Consider the following 18,891-nt stretch of genomic DNA (forward strand, 5'->3'; position numbering starts at 1 on the left):
CCCGAGCAGGCGTTCGGGGCCAGAGCCAGCCTGCCCGCTCTGCGGGGGAGCGCTGCGGCGGAGGGAAACCCGCCACGCCCAGGGCGCCCTCGGGGCTCACTCCCAGGCACTCAGACCCCCCCCTGCGCAGCAGCGGCGGGGCGCAGGCCTGAGCCCGGCCGCCATGTCGGGCCCCGGCCACCTGCCGGGCCCCGTTCCGTCGGCCCTTTGGCGGCGGCAACCTGTTGGAGCTCGGCCCAGCAGCGCCGTGAGGAGTCGGGGGCCAAAGCCGGGGGCCAAGGCCCGGCGGCGCCACCCAGCCCCTCGGCTTCAGGCAGCGCGAGCTGCCTCCTCCCCGGGCTGCCTGCCCAGCGGGACAGGTGACACGGCAGGGAGCCTCGCTCCGGCGTTCATGGAGGGGGGCGGGCAGGCAGGCGGGGGGCGCAGTGCGCATCTCTGGCTGGGGTCTCACCTGAAGGGCAGCGCCCTGCCCCTCCCCCGGCCGCAGGAAGCGCAACAAGCGCCCGCACAGCGCCCTGAGCGCGGCCCCGCCGGCTCCCCTCCCCCGCGGCCCGCCCGGCAGCGGACTACACCTCCCAGGAGGGCGGCGGGGCGGCGCGGTCGGCCCGCCCCCGCCCGCCCCCCGCCGCCTGCCCGCCCCCCGCCGCCTGCCCTCACGGGCCCGGTAGTCTCCGCGCCTTCCCCGTTCCCTTCCTCGCGCCGGGCCGTGGCGGCGGCCGAGACTACGGCTCCCGAGCGCCACCGCGGCGCCGCGCCTGCGCCGCCGGCGTGGAAGTGCGAGAGGCCGTTGCGTTGCGGGCAACGGCTGAGGCAGCGAAGAGGCTGTAAGCGGCGGCGCCGGCGGCTTCCGCGTTTGCCGGGTGCGGGGGGGGGCGGGCAGGCGGGCAGGCGGGCCGGCAGCCGGGCGGGGGTGGGGGCGAGGAGCGGCGGCGGCGGCGGCGGGAGGGCGCTCGGTGGATGGGCGGCTGGCGGACGGCGCCGGCATCTGTCAGGCAGCGGCATCTGTCAGGCGCCGGTCGTCAGCCGGGGCGCAGGGGATGAGCCTGTGAGGGCGGAGGAGCGCGAGTGGGGGTGAAGCCCGGCCAGAGCAGAGCCATGTCCCAGCCCCAGCAGCAGCAACAGCCGCCGCCGCCGCCGCCGCCGTCTCCTCAGCAGCAGCCGCAGCCGCCGCCTCCGGCCGCCTCCAAGAAACGGGACCGGCGCATCTTCTCGGGCACCTGCCCCGACCCCAAATGCCAGGCGCGGCTCTTCTTCCCGGCCCACGGGCCGCAGAGCAGCGGCAGCATCGAGTGCACGGACTGCGGGCAGCGCCACGAGCAGCGGCAGCTGCTGGCCGTGGAGGAGGTGACCGACCCCGACCTGGTGCTGCACAACCTGCTGCGAAACGCGCTGCTGGGCGTCAGCGGCGCCGGCCCGCCCCGCAGGAACACCGAGCTCGTCAAAGTCATGGGCCTCTCCAACTACCACTGCAAGCTCCTGGCCCCCATCCTGGCCCGCTACGGTATGGATAAGCAGACTGGCAAAGCCAAGCTCCTCACGGAGATGAACCAGGGAGACATCTTTGACTGCTCCCTCTTGGGTGACCGCGCCTTCCTCATTGAGCCGGAGCACGTCGAAACCATCGGTTACGGAAAGGACCGCTCTGGCAGCCTCATCTACTTGCACGACACTCTGGAAGACATCAAGAAGGCCAACAACAGTCAGGAGTGCCTCATTCCTGTCCATGTGGATGGAGATGGCCACTGCCTCGTCCACGCAGTCTCGCGGGCGCTTGTTGGCAGGGAACTGTTCTGGCATGCTCTGCGAGAGAATCTAAAGAAGCATTTTGAGGAGAATCTGAGTCACTACAAGGCGCTTTTCCATGACTTTATTGATGCAGCAGAGTGGGAGGACATTATCAACGAATGTGACCCTTTGTTTGTTCCTCCAGAAGGCGTGCCAATGGGCCTTAGGAATATTCACATCTTTGGTTTGGCCAACGTGCTTCACCGGCCTATCATCCTGTTAGACTCCTTGAGTGGGATGCGAAGCTCTGGAGATTATTCAGCGACATTCCTCCCTGGTCTGATACCCCTAGAAAAATGCATGGGAAAAGATGGCATGTTGAACAAGCCGATCTGCATTGCATGGAGTAGCTCAGGACGTAACCATTATATTCCTCTGGTTGGAATAAAAGGTGCTGCTTTACCTAAACTGCCTAGGAAGCTCCTTCCTAAAGCCTGGGGAGTTCCTCAAGACCTCATCAAAAAGTACATCAAGTTAGAGGAAGATGGTGGTTGCGTTATTGGAGGAGACAGAAGTTTGCAGGATAAGTACTTGATGAGGCTCGTTGCTGCAATGGAGGAGGTTTTCATGAGTAAACACGGTATCCATCCCAGTCTCGTAGCTGATGTACATCAGTATTTCTACAGAAGGACTGGTGTAATAGGAGTCCAGCCTGAAGAAGTCACTGCAGCTGCCAAAAAAGCAGTGATGGACAACCGCCTTCACAGGTGCCTCATCTGTGGGGCCCTTTCAGAGCATCACGTTCCTCCGGAGTGGCTGGCTCCCGGGGGGAAACTGTATAACCTGGCAAAAAGTACCCACGGCCAATTGAGGCCTGACAAAAATTACAGTTTTCCCCTGAACAGTTTGGTGTGTTCTTACAACCCCGCAAAGGATGTGCTGGTACCAGACTACAGCCTGAGTAGTTTGACTGCTTGTAACTGGTGTCACGGTAACTTAGTGCGTCGTGTCAGAGAAGATGGATCTGTTTCGTATTTGGATGGAGACAGAACTAATACTAGGTCCACAGGTGGCAAATGTGGCTGTGGGTTCAAGCACTACTGGGAAGGTAAAGAATATGACAATCTCCCTGAAGCTTTCCCTATTACTCTAGAGTGGGGTGGAAGAGTGGTGAGAGAGACAGTCTACTGGTTCCAGTATGAAAGTGACACATCTCTGAACAGCAATGTGTATGACGTCGCCATGAAACTTGTTACCAAGCACTTCCCTGGTGAATTTGGTAGTGAGATTCTTGTTCAGAAAGTTGTCAACACAATACTGCATCAGACTGCCAAAAAGAACCCCGATGATTATACCCCTGTAAATATTGACGGTGCTCACGCCCAAAGAGCTGATGATGTACAGCAAGGACAAGAGTTAGAGTCGCAACTTCCAACCAAAATTATTTTGACTGGACAGAAGACAAAAACTTTGCACAAGGAGGAGCTGAATATGAGCAAAGCCGAAAGAACTATTCAGCAGAACATTGCAGACCAGGCTTCTGTAATGCAAAAACGGAAAAGTGAAAAATTGAAACAAGAGCATAAAGGGCAGCCTAGGACTGCTTCTCCTGGGGCTGTTCGTGAGGGGCCATCATCTGCACCTGCTACACCAACAAAGACCCCGTATTCTCCAACATCTACAAAAGAAAAGAAAATTCGAATAACCACAAATGATGGGAGGCAGTCAATGCTTACCCTGAAGTGCACTACCACCTTCTTGGAACTACAGGAGAGCATAGCGAGAGAATTTAATATTCCTCCATATTTACAATGTATTCGCTATGGCTTTCCTCCTAAAGAGCTTCTGCCTCCTAAAGAAGGCATGGAAAACGAGCCCGTTCCCTTGCAGCATGGTGACAGAATTGCAATAGAAATCCTGAAAGGTAAGGAGGAAGGCAGGCAGTCTGCTTCAGCACACTCAGCCCATGCCGTGAAGCACGAAGACGTTGCTGTGACTAGTAAAATCTCATCAAAGGAACTGCAAGAGCAAGTCGATAAGGAGATGTATTCTCTCTGTCTTCTAGCAACGCTAATGGGTAAGGCTGACTTCGAGTTATACTTTAAAATTGTATTTTTAAGTAGAAGGTAACACTTTACAAACTAGTTACATGCATATCTTTTTTTTTCTTTTCTGTAACCATGAAGAAGTTAGTTCCTTTATTCCTCTATTAGAACATTTAACGTGCTGCCAGTGATTTGTTGAGTGTTGTGACTTTTTAAAGTGTGTATACGAGATACTTGTTCTTTCTTTGCTATAAAGTCCTCTTTTAAAAAGTGCTGTTCAGAAGTTGTTGCCTTTCCCCTGCTGTCTTTGTTTTCCCTGTCTCTCATTAGGCACACATCTGATGTTTATTTGTGTGAGCTACCTGCTCTCTTCTTTCCTGCATCTCCCTCAGGTTTCAGGAAATTCAGAGCAGAGGGGAAAAGGGGATGCTAAGTGTCTGCTCATTGGAAGTTTCAGGACCAAATTCTCACCTTTGTAGTAGGATGAAGTTTTGGCATTTCTCCCCACAGGGAGTTGTGTTGGTTTAAGCAAATCAACACAACCTTGTCTCTTTAGCTAATATGCTAATTTTAAGTGATTATCTGGTCTTTTTAAAGAGCTGTGAAAAGTATTATTTCAGGATGTAAGCAGAGGAGAAACTGAAAGAATCTAAAGACAGATTTGAACCCCAAAGGTGGACATAAGGTTGCAAAGCTATGCTTATAAATTGTCAGTCATGTAAATCTGACTACCTGTTAATAATTCAAGAGGAATGGACTTTTCTCAGGTGCCTGTGGTTTTTATTTTCATATTTGGACTCAGGAGACTTGAACCTTTGTTTCTGTACTTTCTTCATTAGGTTTCACAGTTCCTGCTGCTTACTGGCAGGAAGTAGAACAGTAATTATACTTTTAGCTCTGTGAACCAGTTGAATAGCAGTGTTTACAGGGGTTTTTTTTGTGGGAGCCTTCCCTTTTGCTGGAGGGATTTGGTGTGGCTAAAGCATGTGATGTTTCAGAAACGAAACAATTACGTAATCACAGAGTGGTATGGCAGAAGTTCATCAAGCAGAACTTTGATTCTTTTCCAAGCCTGATTGTTTACTGCCGTGTCTCTTGCAAGATAGTGTGCTGAATCACTTAGCCACCTTGTCACACTGACATTTACACCGCAGTTCCAAAGTGCAGGAAAAGGTTAGATTTAGAAGCTGTTTTAATTTTGAGATGAAGCTTTCTGTTTTCAGGAAATACTCCTGAAAGTGTAGTTATTGGTTTACAAAAAACTCTGATGTGCTTTAAAAGTATCTCAGTTACTGCAGCATTAAGGTGTGCCATTTTTTTACAGGTACTTATCCATAAACTGAGCTGATCTTGTATTCAAGAATCAATTTTTGTCTTTGACTCTTACTGCTGTTAGACTCTGCTTTCAAAGCACAGGTTAGAATAGAATTTACCTCGTCCTTCTCTGTCTGCATCCATTTTGCATTACTAATAGAAGTAAAAGTGGCAGCAAATGACAAACCAACCAGTTATAACAACTTATGCAGCTACTGAATAAGATGTTATTTTTGTATAATCACTTTTCTCATCAGGGCTTCATTTTCCTTTAAAGAATCTTGTGGAAAAAAATCTAGACAGTTGAGTATTTACAATTGTGATTTTTTTCAACGGGGAAACAAACTCATAAGAAACTTCTTAAGTCCTTGCATCTTCTGAAGAGTGTTGGAATGGCAATTCTTCAAGGTGGTATATTCAGCCTTTTTGGGATGAGAAGCCTCAGTGTTTCTCAGTGACATTTCTGTACTGCTAAAATACAATGCTGCAAAGTTCTGAGAGTCAGTTTATCCTGCATGCTCTTGCTGTAACTTTGTTCTGCTAAAAACATTCATCTAATACAGTCAGATTAGAATGTGTAGAGGGGAGGTGTTGTTGAAATCGTCGCTGGGCCAGACACAATTTTCTTTGTTTTCCCTAATGCCCATAGCGAAAGTGTGTCTTTAAACACCTATAACTATTCATTCTGGATGCTTAAAAGCTTTTCTTTGATACAGGGTCTCCTGTAGGCTGGCTCCATGTTTCTTTTGTATTTCAGTTACTAGGATTCTTTTCTGGTCTCAGCTAGTTAACTTATTAAAATTTTAGACCATGTTCTTTAATTTTTCTGTATATAATTTAAGAATAAGTCCTGGGAAATTAGATACTGTAATTTCTGGACCACTTAACATATTATGCATGATTTTTTGGTAAAGTTTTCTCTTCTTTTTTTGTTTAGCTCAAAATACATAATGCTATAGGGAAATGACTAAAGGAATTATAATTTTACATTAATGTAGTTAAAACATTAGATTTTTACACAGATTTAATTACACCCGTGCAGAAGCACTCTGGATACATGCAAGCCAAGTATGAATCTATTTTGATCAGTTTGTTTTGCATTGATGAATTCAGGAGTGCACAAGAAATCAAAATAGCCAGGTTAAAATTAAATGTATTAATTGGTACCAGGATTTGCTCGGAATTAAACAGCTTGTTTTTAAGCCAGCTGTAGTTCCCTGTAACCTATGTTTATCAACTGAGCTTTTGAATTGTTTTGCATTTCTGTCTGTCCTCTCTGCTTGTATGAAGTGATGGTCTTGGGCTTCCACTGGCATAGGTTAGTCTGCACCTGATTTTTTTTTTTTTTTTTTTTTTTGTAGTATATGAGGCATACTTGTGGGTAGGATAGTCTTCATTTGTTGCCATACCTTAATATGGGGCTGAGGTCTGGTCTGAGGGAGCGTGTACTGGAGTGGAAACAGTTCAGAGAACATAATCTCTTTGAGAAATGGAGTGTCTTGAGGGAGTTCTTAATCTAACTAAATAATCACCCAGATTACCTTGTGACCTATAAACATCTTACTGCCATGGTAAACAAAACCAAAACAAACAGTAAAACCCAACTAGAAACAAAAATGTGCAAACCTCAAACAGCTTAGTTGGATCACACACACTAGTTACTCTGACCTGGGAAAGTCCAGTTGTAATTGTGGCTTTTTTTTGGTGTTCCAATTGGAGATCTCTTTATCAAAACAGCATAGTTAGTTTGTTTTTCTTTTAGTGGCTGATGCTTTTGTTTCATGAGCCCTGCTCTCCATACTTTTTTGCATGTAGTCCTTGTTAGTGTTGCATAAAAGGCTATCTAAACAGTGATGCTTCTCTTGTGCAAGGCTTGAAAAGTCATGCCCAGAGCAAACAGGGAATCTTTCCTTGGAGAATGCCACTAATATGTAAAATTGGGCTGCTTCTAAAAGTCTGGTGGTTGTCTTCTGGCAGGGAAGGGAACCCTTCAAATAGGAATGGATTGCTAGATGAAGCAGTATAGGAGTTCTTAGTATGGAGTCAGCCACTGTGTGGCTGCTGGCTGTGGCCTCCCCCAGCTTTGGTAGGCTGACAACTGTATCCTCTTACTTATCAGTAGTGGTTATTTTGCTTCCTGTGGGCAGTATTTCAACCATCAGGAAGACTTGGGGGAAGATGAAGAGTCACAGCAGTGATGCTCTGGAGCCATTGTGTCCAGGGATGTGCACTTCAAATTGTAAACGAGAATAAGGATGCAGGGTAGCAGTGAAGCCCTTTTGAAATAGCAAAAACATGAGAATGTTATCAGGAGTGATTGTTCTCCCTTTATGAAGCTGTCTGAAGAAGAGGGAAAGCAGTGGCGATAGTGGGGAGGAAAAGAGAATGCTCCTTTTAAATTTTTTAATTTTTTTTTTTAGTGGAGTCAGTGAGAACTGGAGAGGAGCTTCAAATTTATTAGCAAGTCAGTAGACAGGAATTATCAGGATAAAGTCAAAAGACAAGACCTCCTTCTTCAGTAGATCATGGAAAATAAGAAAGAAGAGTAGTTGGTTTGTTACCTGGATGTTCTTGCTAGGAAGTGAAGTCCAAATCTGTGGGCTTGATGTGCAAATGAATGCAATGAACCAGAGTATAGAGGGTTCAAGGGAATGCATTGAAAATTAATCAGATTATATAGGTCTCTGGTCTGTAAAATGTCTAAAGACAAAACATGATGAAGATGCACTGTACCTTTTTAGAGAGGATGGGGACTTCAATAATACCTGAAGTGGAGAGGTGAGTGACGGAATCCTCCTTCTGGGGGGACAGACAAGCAGAGGAGTGTAGAGTCCCGTGCCTGTTGGTGAAGGGAAACAAAAAAGTTGGAGAGCAGCTTGAAGGGTTTCAAAGTGTAATGTAGCACATAATGCCACTGTGACAAGGATGAAACATTTCCTCACCTGAGGCAGGTGGGATAAGAGAGTAGCCACAGTTACCCTTTGGGATATGCAGTAAAGAAATGCAAAGGAAGGTTTAGATGTGCCTGTCAGTATGTGGAAGCTATTAAAAATAACTTTTTACTTTTATTTTGTTCTTAACAGAAAGCAAAGAAATATTGGTGGGTAATGTTTTACAGCCTCACGCATTCCAAGTATCTCTCTTCCAAGTAGTAAGTGCATCCAGTTAACTTTAGTTGATGATTTACATTCTCCAGTTTTAATAGAAAATAGAGAGACATGGTTATCGAGATTTTGATGCCTAAAGAAGGGTGCAATTTCTATTTAAAGTATCTCAGTATGTTCCCTGAATGTTTGGTATAACATGGGGAAAGCAATTTTTTCTGAAAATGTATACATGCAGTAGTTGTTTCTGCATCAAGAGAATGGAATTTATCAGTACTTTTTGTTTGCACTACTTTGACAGCTACATCACACGTCACTTCTCTGAAGCAGGTAAGTGGTTAGCAAAATGAGGAAAAGGGTATTGGTAAAAATGCAGATCTGAACTGATTTAGCAGGTGCTGTTAGGTCACTGATACTCTGTCATTGTAACCCAGTTTTTCTGTTCGTTATATTCCTTTCCTTACATAGTCTAGTTTTTTTTCCCCTCTCAGCGACATTTAAAGTTGTCACATTTCGATGCCATTTTTGGCATCTTTGAAAAATGCCAGTTACACAGGACTGCTGGGGCCTCACAGTTGGCATTTTGTTTCTAGCTCACAAGAAAAGCAAGGTAGAGACACAGCCTCTATGCAGCTGCCTGTGTGGACATTTGTATCTTGGCTCCAGTATAAAGTCTGCTGATGGCAGCTGTGAAATTGAGATCTGATTTTTGAGAAGGTGTAGGGATATAGAATTGAGGTTTTAATGTGCAAGGGTATGTGCTTGAATTTTGGAAGTGTCTTAGTCATTTCCTAGTTCTATGATGAAAGCACGGGTAGGAGGGGAATGAAGACTCGTGCGTAGAGCCTGGCAAGGAACCAGGAGCTGCAGCTTGGATCAAATCAAATTTGGGAATCTTTGTACTAGAACATGTAGGATATTTGACTGCAGACGGTGGTATGTTTTCCTGAAAGTTTCTCAGTGGCCTGGGCTCCTGTTCTGTCAATTTGCAATAAAATTTCAAACTCTTAATTGCATAGAAGAGAGCGAGGATTCAGCTTTTAATTCAACGAGTTACATTTTCAGCCATTGTCTATAATGTTGAAATACAACTGTTTAATTCTAGTGACTGTGTTTGATTTTTACAGGAGAAGATGTTTGGTCTTATGCAAAGGGGCTTCCTCAGTTGTTTCAGCAGGGTGGAGTATTCTACAGCATAATGAAGAAAACTACAGGTATTTTTTTTTTTTTCATTCCTTCCTTCCTCTTTAAAATTGTAAATTGGTATTGAGTCACTTGTAAGCATAAATATATTTTTATTACCATGGTACATTTTCATTTTCCTAATATTGTAGAACTCCTTATGCTCCTCCCTCAGAGAGCCTAAGACTAGGGAATCTGATTAAGACTAGTTCGTTCACCTTAAATCTCTTATTTTCTCTACAACCATACATCTCCATTTAAACTTCCTGAATTGTACAAAAAACTTCAGTAAGTCACTGATTTTTTTTTTTTTTTTTTTTTCTGTAAAGATCACGGGAAGATCATAAGATGTATACCTGTTATACTTTAAAACACTTGCTGGATAAGCAGTTCATCTTTCTACTGTACTTCTTAGTAGATATTTTATACAGGGGTACTGCATGTTTTAAATTTAAATGGTTGGTTAAATTTGTCTTTCATATTTCTAAGATTGTTGTTCAAAAGCAAAGCTATCCATCCCCTTCTTGCATTGATCAATGATGCACCTTGGACTATATGCAGAATAATCAAGCAGTTAAGAGTATATTTGATTTTTAGACAGCTTTACAAATACTACCTACAAAGAATAACATCACTTTCTTTTAATTCTTTTCTCTCAATTAAAGTTTATTTTCTTATTGAAGTCTTTGCATTCATAGTTTAGCTCTTGTGATTTCATCTATAATAATGATTCCTTTGCTGCTTTCTTATTGTTTGATTCCTTCTTAGGCAGTTTTACCAACCTTAACTTAATCTTGATTATTTCTGGAAACAGGTATTCTACCACATAATTTCTGTTCTGTTTGCAGTAATTAAAATGTGTGGTGTACTCAATGCCCCCTACATCTCGCTGAATTATTAGCCCGGGTAATAGAATTAGCATACAAATGTCTTATAGCACATCTGTTTCCTTTTGGTTTTCTTTCTTTTACTAAGCTTGTACAGTAAAGCCTGGTGTATTGTTTGTGGCAAGTGAATCAGCTTAAACAGGGTCTGATGGAAAGGACATTTTGGACCAATTTTAATGACTAGCCAGAGTTGAGAACCTATAATGAATCCAAGGGATTTTAACCCAGCTGGTCATTAACTCACAGAAAATGCCTGACTTAAAAGTCTTTTTTCCCAACTGACAATGTAAGAACTAAAGCTGTAGAAGATTTTATTCTGTATTTGAACATTATTGCGTTTCTGTGTGCGCAGGCATTTTACACTGCCTTGGTAGGTAGAATTACTATTTCAGCGTTGACATATTTGTATGACTTTAAATAATTTTATGAACTACTAAATTTCCACATTAAACAATTACAGTGTGCGACAATCTAACTATTTTTTTCACCTAAAGAAGTTCCTTACCTATTTGTAATATTTTAGTTAATAATGCAACTATTATACTGGACATTTGGAACAAAGCTTTCTATCAAGCGTAGGTACTGTTAATCAAAATTTGGTTTAGTAAATCTTGTTTAAGATCTTACTTTGAGATTTCAAGATTGCAATTTCAGAGGAGTTTTGGTCTATCATAGAAGCTGTTACAGCTCTCTCTTTTGCAAATGAAGGTTGAGATGGTAAATTATGTAGTTAAAATATGTTCAGGCTAAGTTAGACAGATAGGTGCAGGATAAGCTAGATGGGTTGTTTGGGGTTAAATTTTGTTCTATGTGTGTTTTGGCAGTTTGGTTATTGGTTCCCATGGATAAGTAAAGAAAGGAGGTACCTGTCTGAAGTTCTTGAAATAAAATCTCATCTGTAGATTCTCTGCAACTGCAAAAGTGTGTGAATCAGAAGCTGTTGAGGATGAGTGAGATTGGTCAGTTGGTTCAATAAAAACAGTTTAATAACATTGCAGATTATTTGAGTGACCTTTTTCATCGATGCCCAGAATAGTTGTTTTGATTACATTGTAGTTAATAACACAGAAATAGGATTTGCCTGTTGTGTTTCTTTGCTTTGCATAATTTGAAGGAGTTATTTTGTATTTTATGATGATAAACTGGAAAACTGAATGTTGCCCATTTTTGACATAGAGCAGCTTAAGAATTTAAATTTGGTGAACTCTCAATTTCAGCAGATCAGTCACATTCTAAGTGGGACAATGAAACAAACAGCAGATCAAAAATATTATGCCTCACATTTGTTTTGTAAAGGTTACTAGTTATAATCTCCAGAACTACTAAACATAGCTTGAAACATCTTTGTTTATCTAGCAACGCTTCCTCTCTGAGAAGATGACAAATAGCAAATCTGAAATTCCTCAGGCTTAGTGGCAGTTGTACACCCTGAAATCCTATTACAATTCTAACTAGTATGGAAGTGGTCTTAAATAATACTTCTCCAGATAGACAGTGATTTGAAATGTGCTCCTTGGCAGTTTTCTGAAGTTGTTTTTTTTTTTTTTATTTGTTTGGTTTTGTGTGGTTTTGGGGTGGAGGGGTGGTGGTAGTGATGGGGCTTGGCTTGCTTTGTGTTACTGCAAACATACAGTGTTTCTTTAACTTCTGTTGTGTTAGAACTGCAAGTTTCAGCAAGGTGGTTATTTTATCTAGGAATACTACAGTCCTGCCTCTTCATTAGAATCGCCATAGAAGGCAGCAGCACCTTAGGGGTATACTGTGATTGTAATCATATGGCATACAAGCCTGAATTTTTTTCCTCCTACAGTAGTAAATTTCACTGTGTTTGTTTTTACATACTTGATGCAATAAGTTTAAATACAATAATTACTGTGTATTCAGAGCATACCTTAAAATATGTTAGCACTTTGAATGACTTTTTCTATCTTTACAGGTTTGGCTGATGGCAAGCACTGTACTTTTCCACACCTGCCTGGTAAAAACTTTGTGTACAATGCAGCAGAAGACAGATTAGAGCTCTGTGTGGATGCTGCTGGGCACTTTCCTATTGGTCCTGATGTTGAAGAGTTGGTTAAAGAGGCCTTAAGTCAAGTGCGAGCAGAAGCTACTTCAAGAAGCAGGGAAGCAAGTCCTTCACACGGAATGCTGAAGCTGGGTAGTGGTGGAGTAGTGAAAAAGAAATCTGAACAACTACATAACATAACTGCATTTCAAGGAAAGGGCCATTCCCTAGGAACTGCATCTAGTAGTCAACAACATGATCAAAGAGCCAGGGAAACACCACTTTTAAGAAAGCATAGCACAGAAACGGACTTCAGTCCTTCTGCTAAAATTGAGCCTTCTGTATTCACAGCTGCTTCTGGTAACAGTGAGCTTATCCGAATTGCACCGGGAGTTGCGACAATGAGAGACAGCAGGCAGCTTGACCCCACTTTGGTTGAGGCACAGAGAAAAAAGTTGCAGGAAATGGTCTCTTCTATTCAGGCTTCAATGGATAGACATTTGCGGGATCAGAATACAGAGCAGTCAGCATCAGTTGATGTATCTCAAAGAAAAGTAGAGGCAGTGAGTTCAACTGCTAAAACTGGGAGCTTTCAGGCTGGCTTACCCGAATCGCTTTCTGCACCAGGTGGTACTGAACACTTGAATACTGAATCAACTGATGGTAACATGGTGAATTCTGTGGGAACAACATTCACTGCAAGGTCTAAAGCACAAAAGGGAAATTCTGTTGAGGAGCTTGAGGAGATGGATAGTCAAGATGCAGGAATCACTAATGCAACTGAGCCAATGGATCACTCTTGATAGGTTAAAATCTAATAAGGGTAGAAGAAATTACTGTTCAAATGTAATGTTTATTGGCTGGGCCACACAAAGTGATTAGTTATTAAATCTTGTATGTATGTCAAAGATTATATCATCTTATTCAGTGCATGATAAGCGTGTGATTGGCAATAGCTTTCAATATTACCATACTGCTGCCCAGGCTGGCTCTGTTACCTGTAAATTAGTTATTAGGATATGCACTGAGATGAATATCTGCTGTAAATGTGGGTTCTTGAAAACTCTTTGTAATTTTTAATTCCTTACAAGTCTTAAAATTGAAGCCCATGCAAGGTTCTTACCATGCTAGTTTAAGGTTACTGAAAAGGCTAGAACAGGCAAAACTGGAAACGTGACAAAGTTAATCCTGTCCCGGGTACTTAACTCCACTCAAAAATACACTATAAACATGAATTAAACATAAATTTCAAAAAGCAACTGAAACTAAACTTCTGCTAAATTTAATAATGCAGCATATACAGTACTTTAATTACATTGTGCTGGCACGTCCTCTGATTTAAAAACTTCATTCATACAGCTGTATACGCTTGTCAGAAATCTTGGAATAAGTGTAACTTTAGTAGACTCTCTAATTTATGCATAGTGTCAGTTTAAGCAAGTTAGGAAAAAGGCTACTTAGTGTATGATGAAGATAAAGTGAATGTGGTGTGGTTATGCATGGCTGTCTGAGCCAACACAACCATTTTGGTGCTCTGTTAGTAAGTGATAGCATGTTTTTATTTCCTCCCAAATACTGAGCTGGTCAGATGTTGTGGAACTTTCAGTACAACTACAGGAGAGAAGTTGGCAATTGCAAGAAACAACAAATGTTCGATGGCAAATCCATTTCTTTTAAAAGACTTTGATTACTAGCATTGGTTAGTAATGGCAAAAATTAAGTAACAGCTGTCCTCTTCAGAGCAAATTAACAATTTATTGGAAGGAAATGACTCTCTTAACATACATTATCCTAAAGTGTTCAGTGATAATTGAGCTTTTGGAAGCTCACTGCTTACTCCATGGAAACAAGGAATACATGCTGTTTCAGTGTCTATAAAGACTACCCACCTCTATTAGCCTCACTTCAGTTTGTGATGCAGATTTCTCTGCATCAGTGGTAATATAGCTGGTATCCACTTAAGTAGCGTGTTCATCAGACCTGCAGTGCTAGTTTTTAAGAAGCAGCCATTGTGCTTGCTCCCCAAGGATGGAATGTGTATCTGAACTGCACTTTGCTTCCTATCTTCATAGTCATATTTAAATGCACTATTGTTGCTTCCTCTAATGGTAAATAACATTGAATGGATGAAAGATGTTAATACAGCTTCCAAGGAATTAAGAGCATTTAAATATTGAAGTCTGTGTTTGTGCACATGTGGGTTTTTACCAGTTCACAAATGTTGTTTGTATTGTATATGTTTGTATTCAGAAAAGTTTCCTCACTTTTTACATTTCTAATCACTTAAACAGTTCTAAGCGTTAGTATGATAAAATGTCCCATGAGGGAGGATTTATTTTTGTATGTAAAAATTAACTGAAGCAAGTCACTTAAAAAATAGCCCCCTTTTTGTCAAAGGAAATTAAAACGCCTCTGTTGGTTAACTTTTTACGTAGAGGGAATAAATATTTTATGATTTAGTACACTACTTATAGGTAAAAAATAAGAACCACCTTTTCACAAATAAATGAAAAATGTTAAGATCTCAAATTGCTAACCTGTAAGTTAGCAGTTTGGAAGCTTGGAATGTATGAAGTAATTGGCTCACCAGAACTGACCTGGCTGCTGCACTGATTAACTGGCAGGGCTTACTCAATGAGAAACAGGATGCACATGCAGCAGCTGGAAGCCTGCCATGACTTCTGAAAACATTTAGTCTCCCATGAATCAGTCTAGCTGTCTGAAGGCTACTTCTATGTAGAAAATGTTGAGTAGAGGCTTGTGCTTTGTCACAGTGTGAGGTTTAGAAAAGTATAGCAGTGGCATGTTCCTGGGAGGGAGTTTAAGTCAGGAGAGGCTGAGGGGGAGGAATCTCCTGGATCTCTTGCATTTTAGACAAGGTAACTGTATCACTTCAACGTTCCTAACCTTTTCTTTAGAAAAAGAAGTCTTCCTTGGCTGAAAAAAAATACGAGCAGTGTATATGAGAGAATTTTAAGTTTGAAATAAATGGAAATATTTATTGCACATCATCCTTATTTCGAAGGAAGATGCTTACTTCTTTCATGCTTTTCTGGTAAGACTACAGAAGTTTGTGTGCCTTTTACTGTGTAAAGAGGAAGGCTTGGTTTAATTTTGACACACTTCCCACTTCAGCAGCAATTTGACATTTTCCTTCTTATCTAAATAGAAATAGACACAAATAATAGCTCTGTTTGACTTGCCCTTAGTGTCATCTCGGATCCACTGAAGTCATGTAGATCAGAACTCTCCAGTTCCTAAAACAAAATGGTCTCAAAAAGGAATGGTAAGATGCTGTCAAAATCATGAGATCCGCTGATGTGAATTCCTCTGGTGTAAAGCAGGATTATGCATATTTCTTTGCAGTGTTCTTATTTCACATAGCTTTCTCATGCATTTAAATATCAGTGTTTTCGAGAAAGGTGGCTTTTGATACTCTCAAGTTAAGCTAAACTTCATCTACATGCTGGTGAGATGTGTAACTGTACAGGAGAAGTGAAATAAAGAACACTGAAGTGCAAGTTTGAACAGATGTTTCATTTGATTGCTAGCAGCGGGTGCAAATGTAAGTTGAGGCAAATCTGTGTGCCTGCCATAGGAGCATCGATGTGCTTGTTAGATTTCCTTGTTAGTCAGGAAAATGGTGGTGGGGTACAAGGGCAGGGAAGATGTTGACTTGTTGTGGATGTGAAGCTGTGACAATAGGACTTCTCAAATGGCGTGAAGAGTGTCCCTTTCTCAAAAAAACCCACCAACTTCTTGCTACTGAATTGCCTGTGGACAGAGGTTGTGGTTCTAAATTCTTTCGGAGTATCTGCCTTGATTACTTTCTTGTCTAGGGGCCAACCACCTTCTACACAGCGTCTCATGGCAAGACTTAGGTTATTTGCAAATCCTAAACTTTACTATGGCTTAGTCTGTATAACTTAAATGAAAGATGACTACTGAAAATACAAGTCCAATACCAAAAAAAAAAAAAAAAGGGAATGAACTATATTGCTGATGAGCATATGGGAAACCTTAGAAGAACAGATCAGTCTTCCAGGCAAATGCAGGACTTCTACTACTTCAAATGGCTGGCTGCTTAGTAAGGTTGACTTTTTGATACTGCTGTTTCTCTGCAAATTGTTTGAATTTCAGTGAGAGAAAATAAATAGCAGCTTTTCAAATGAAATCACATAAATATATTTGGAATGTCTTCACTGTTATAGTCACAGAACAGCAATTTATATTGTTGGTTTTGTGAATCCCTTATAGTTTACTAGTCTCCTGATAGATACAAAATGTGAGCTAGACGTTGCTTCTGACAATGCTCTAGCAGCATCGCAGAGGCACAGTGCCAGAAGGCTGTATGCTAACAACCCTGTACAACAGGTATACTTTCAAGACCAAAATGCTTAATTTACAGTCTTTCGAAAAGCAGAATCTACTGTCACTGTCACAGGGTTAGCAGAGTTGCTTGCTACTTTTTCAATGCGCTGAAAATGCCAGGTAATAAAATTCATAGGATGCTTACAATTGGGAGAGCGATGCTCAATCTGAAATGTATGAAAAATAAACTATTTAAGAAGATGCCACTGTTTTCTCTACATTTGTTTGGCTCCCATTTTCAAATAGCAGAATCTACATGCTTTTGTAAAATAATATGAAGTTGATTCTTCTGTTAAAAAAACATAATAGTAAGTGGTTTCTTTGTTTTGCTTGTGGATATCAGTTTAGCTTCTTAAAATTGAAAAAGTTTCTTAAGACCTTTAGAATGCAGGATTCCCTCTGAGCCCTTATGCCTGCGGTTGAGCAATAAAAGGTTGAAACAAGAGTGGTATTTTCAGAATTATTTTACGTTTAACAAGGATTATTGCCAAGAAATTGAAGAGTGCACTTTTAGGAGGGAATGCTATTTAAAATGTATAAATAAGAATTAAAATAGTGTATATATTTAGAAACCAAATCTTTTTAAACAGTAAGTGCTTTACATGTTGAATTAAAATAAATTAGCATAGAAACTATACCATCTTCACAGTACTGGCTGTTATCCAGCACAGTTTGGTTTGTTTTATTTGTGATTGCTGTACTAATTATATTTGATTTTTTTATCTGTAATGTAACAATAGTGTATTATAACAGTACATAGTGTACTATACTACACTTCACTGTACAGTATTTGGAATTTTCTTTGATTGCTATATTAAAACTATAAGTTAAAACATCTGCTTTGGTTTTCTAAGGTGCAACTTTTATCTAGCCTTTCACACATTAGCTGCTTTAATTAACACTGATTTGGCTACAAAATGAATGAGTTGTAATTATATTAACTTCTGCATTCTACATATAAATTGCATTATACTTGCATACATGAATACTAGTACATAAGTTGAAAGACTGGTGCGAATCTTAGAAAAGTAAACTGATGTCATCCATTTTGCTTTAGTCATTTCTGTTTAAAAGAAACTTTTTTTGCAAGAAGAACTCTTTATGGAAAAGTTTTTTTTAATCTCATACCTGTTTGAGTATTTCATTAAACATGTAGGACCTTTGAATGTGAGAGATTTTTAAAAAAGGTTTTTATATATTTGAGACCAAAATCTGAGATATGAATCTTTTTTCGAAGTTGTCACGAAGAAGAAGGTGTAGAAAAATGCTGACCAAGTCATACATGACATTTTAAGGCATCTTGCAATCTGTGTTTTGAAACATTGGTCAAAATGTATTTCAAAGCAAAATTTTAATGCATGGATGTAATATGCAAGTATGAATAGTATAATGTGGAAGAATTAGGCCTTTGAAAATTTGGCAATATTCAAAGATGAACATATTGACAACTACTTAAATTATCTCTGTGCATTTTCCACCAGCTACATGTAGTACTTTGTTTCAAAAATTGGCTGTAATCATAACTTTTGAGCCAAAAAAGAAGTCATAAAACCCATCGCAAAACTCTGTTGCTTCTCCCTGTATTTATTGAAAGGCTTTAATTCAAAGTGTGCTAGCATTAAAGCATTCTTTAAAATGATGTGTGTAAATATACATAGTTAATTTTGATTGCATGTCATATCATGAAGAACTGAAAATTATCCTTTGAAAGATATGTATTTCAAAACCTTAAATGCTTAATGCTAAACTAGAAATTGACTCATCTTTATTAATGCAGTGTTTATAATCTGAGCCAAAACCAGTACTGAATGTATGAAGCAACAAACTTAAGAGTGCTTTCAGAGTGATTTCATTTTTCTTCTGCTATTAATTGTACAGCTTTAATATCTGTCTAAATTTTTTTTTTTTTTTAGAATGGAGTTGTTGGGTTTGGGTGGTTTGTTTTTTCTTTTTTTTTCCTGGTTATGTTCATAGCAAATCTGTTCTAACACTCCTGCAAAACCCCAGCTTCCTGCCACAACAAGACCCTTCACAACATAATTTTCTCCCTAGGATCAGGGTGAGCGTGAACCTTGGATGTTCATCAGCATGTGTAGTGAGTTGTGGGAGGTGCTGTTGGTATTACAAAGAGTCAATTCAAACACATATATATTGACTGCAAAAGTTAACAGATACTGTGCTTTGCGTGATGAGTTTATTTTATTGAGACTTTGATATATGTTGGCTTCTACTGTTTTGTGATGTTTTGTGTTTACTAC

General features: G+C 41.1%; 1 protein-coding gene across 1 annotated transcript; it reads left to right on the plus strand.

Moving 5' to 3' along the window:
• The first annotated feature begins 916 nt into the window (after positions 1-916).
• On the plus strand, positions 917-17,468 carry VCPIP1 (valosin containing protein interacting protein 1). Its single transcript, XM_074817944.1, has 3 exons — positions 917-3,802; positions 9,316-9,402; positions 12,194-17,468. Exons 1-3 carry the CDS (start codon positions 1,096-1,098, stop codon positions 13,063-13,065), a joined length of 3,666 nt encoding a protein of 1,221 aa, XP_074674045.1. The 5' UTR covers positions 917-1,095; the 3' UTR covers positions 13,066-17,468.
• The last annotated feature ends 1,423 nt before the right edge of the window (positions 17,469-18,891 follow it).

This window comes from Strix aluco, chromosome 1, assembly GCF_031877795.1.
Source record: "Strix aluco isolate bStrAlu1 chromosome 1, bStrAlu1.hap1, whole genome shotgun sequence".
Lineage (NCBI taxonomy): Eukaryota > Metazoa > Chordata > Aves > Strigiformes > Strigidae > Strix > Strix aluco.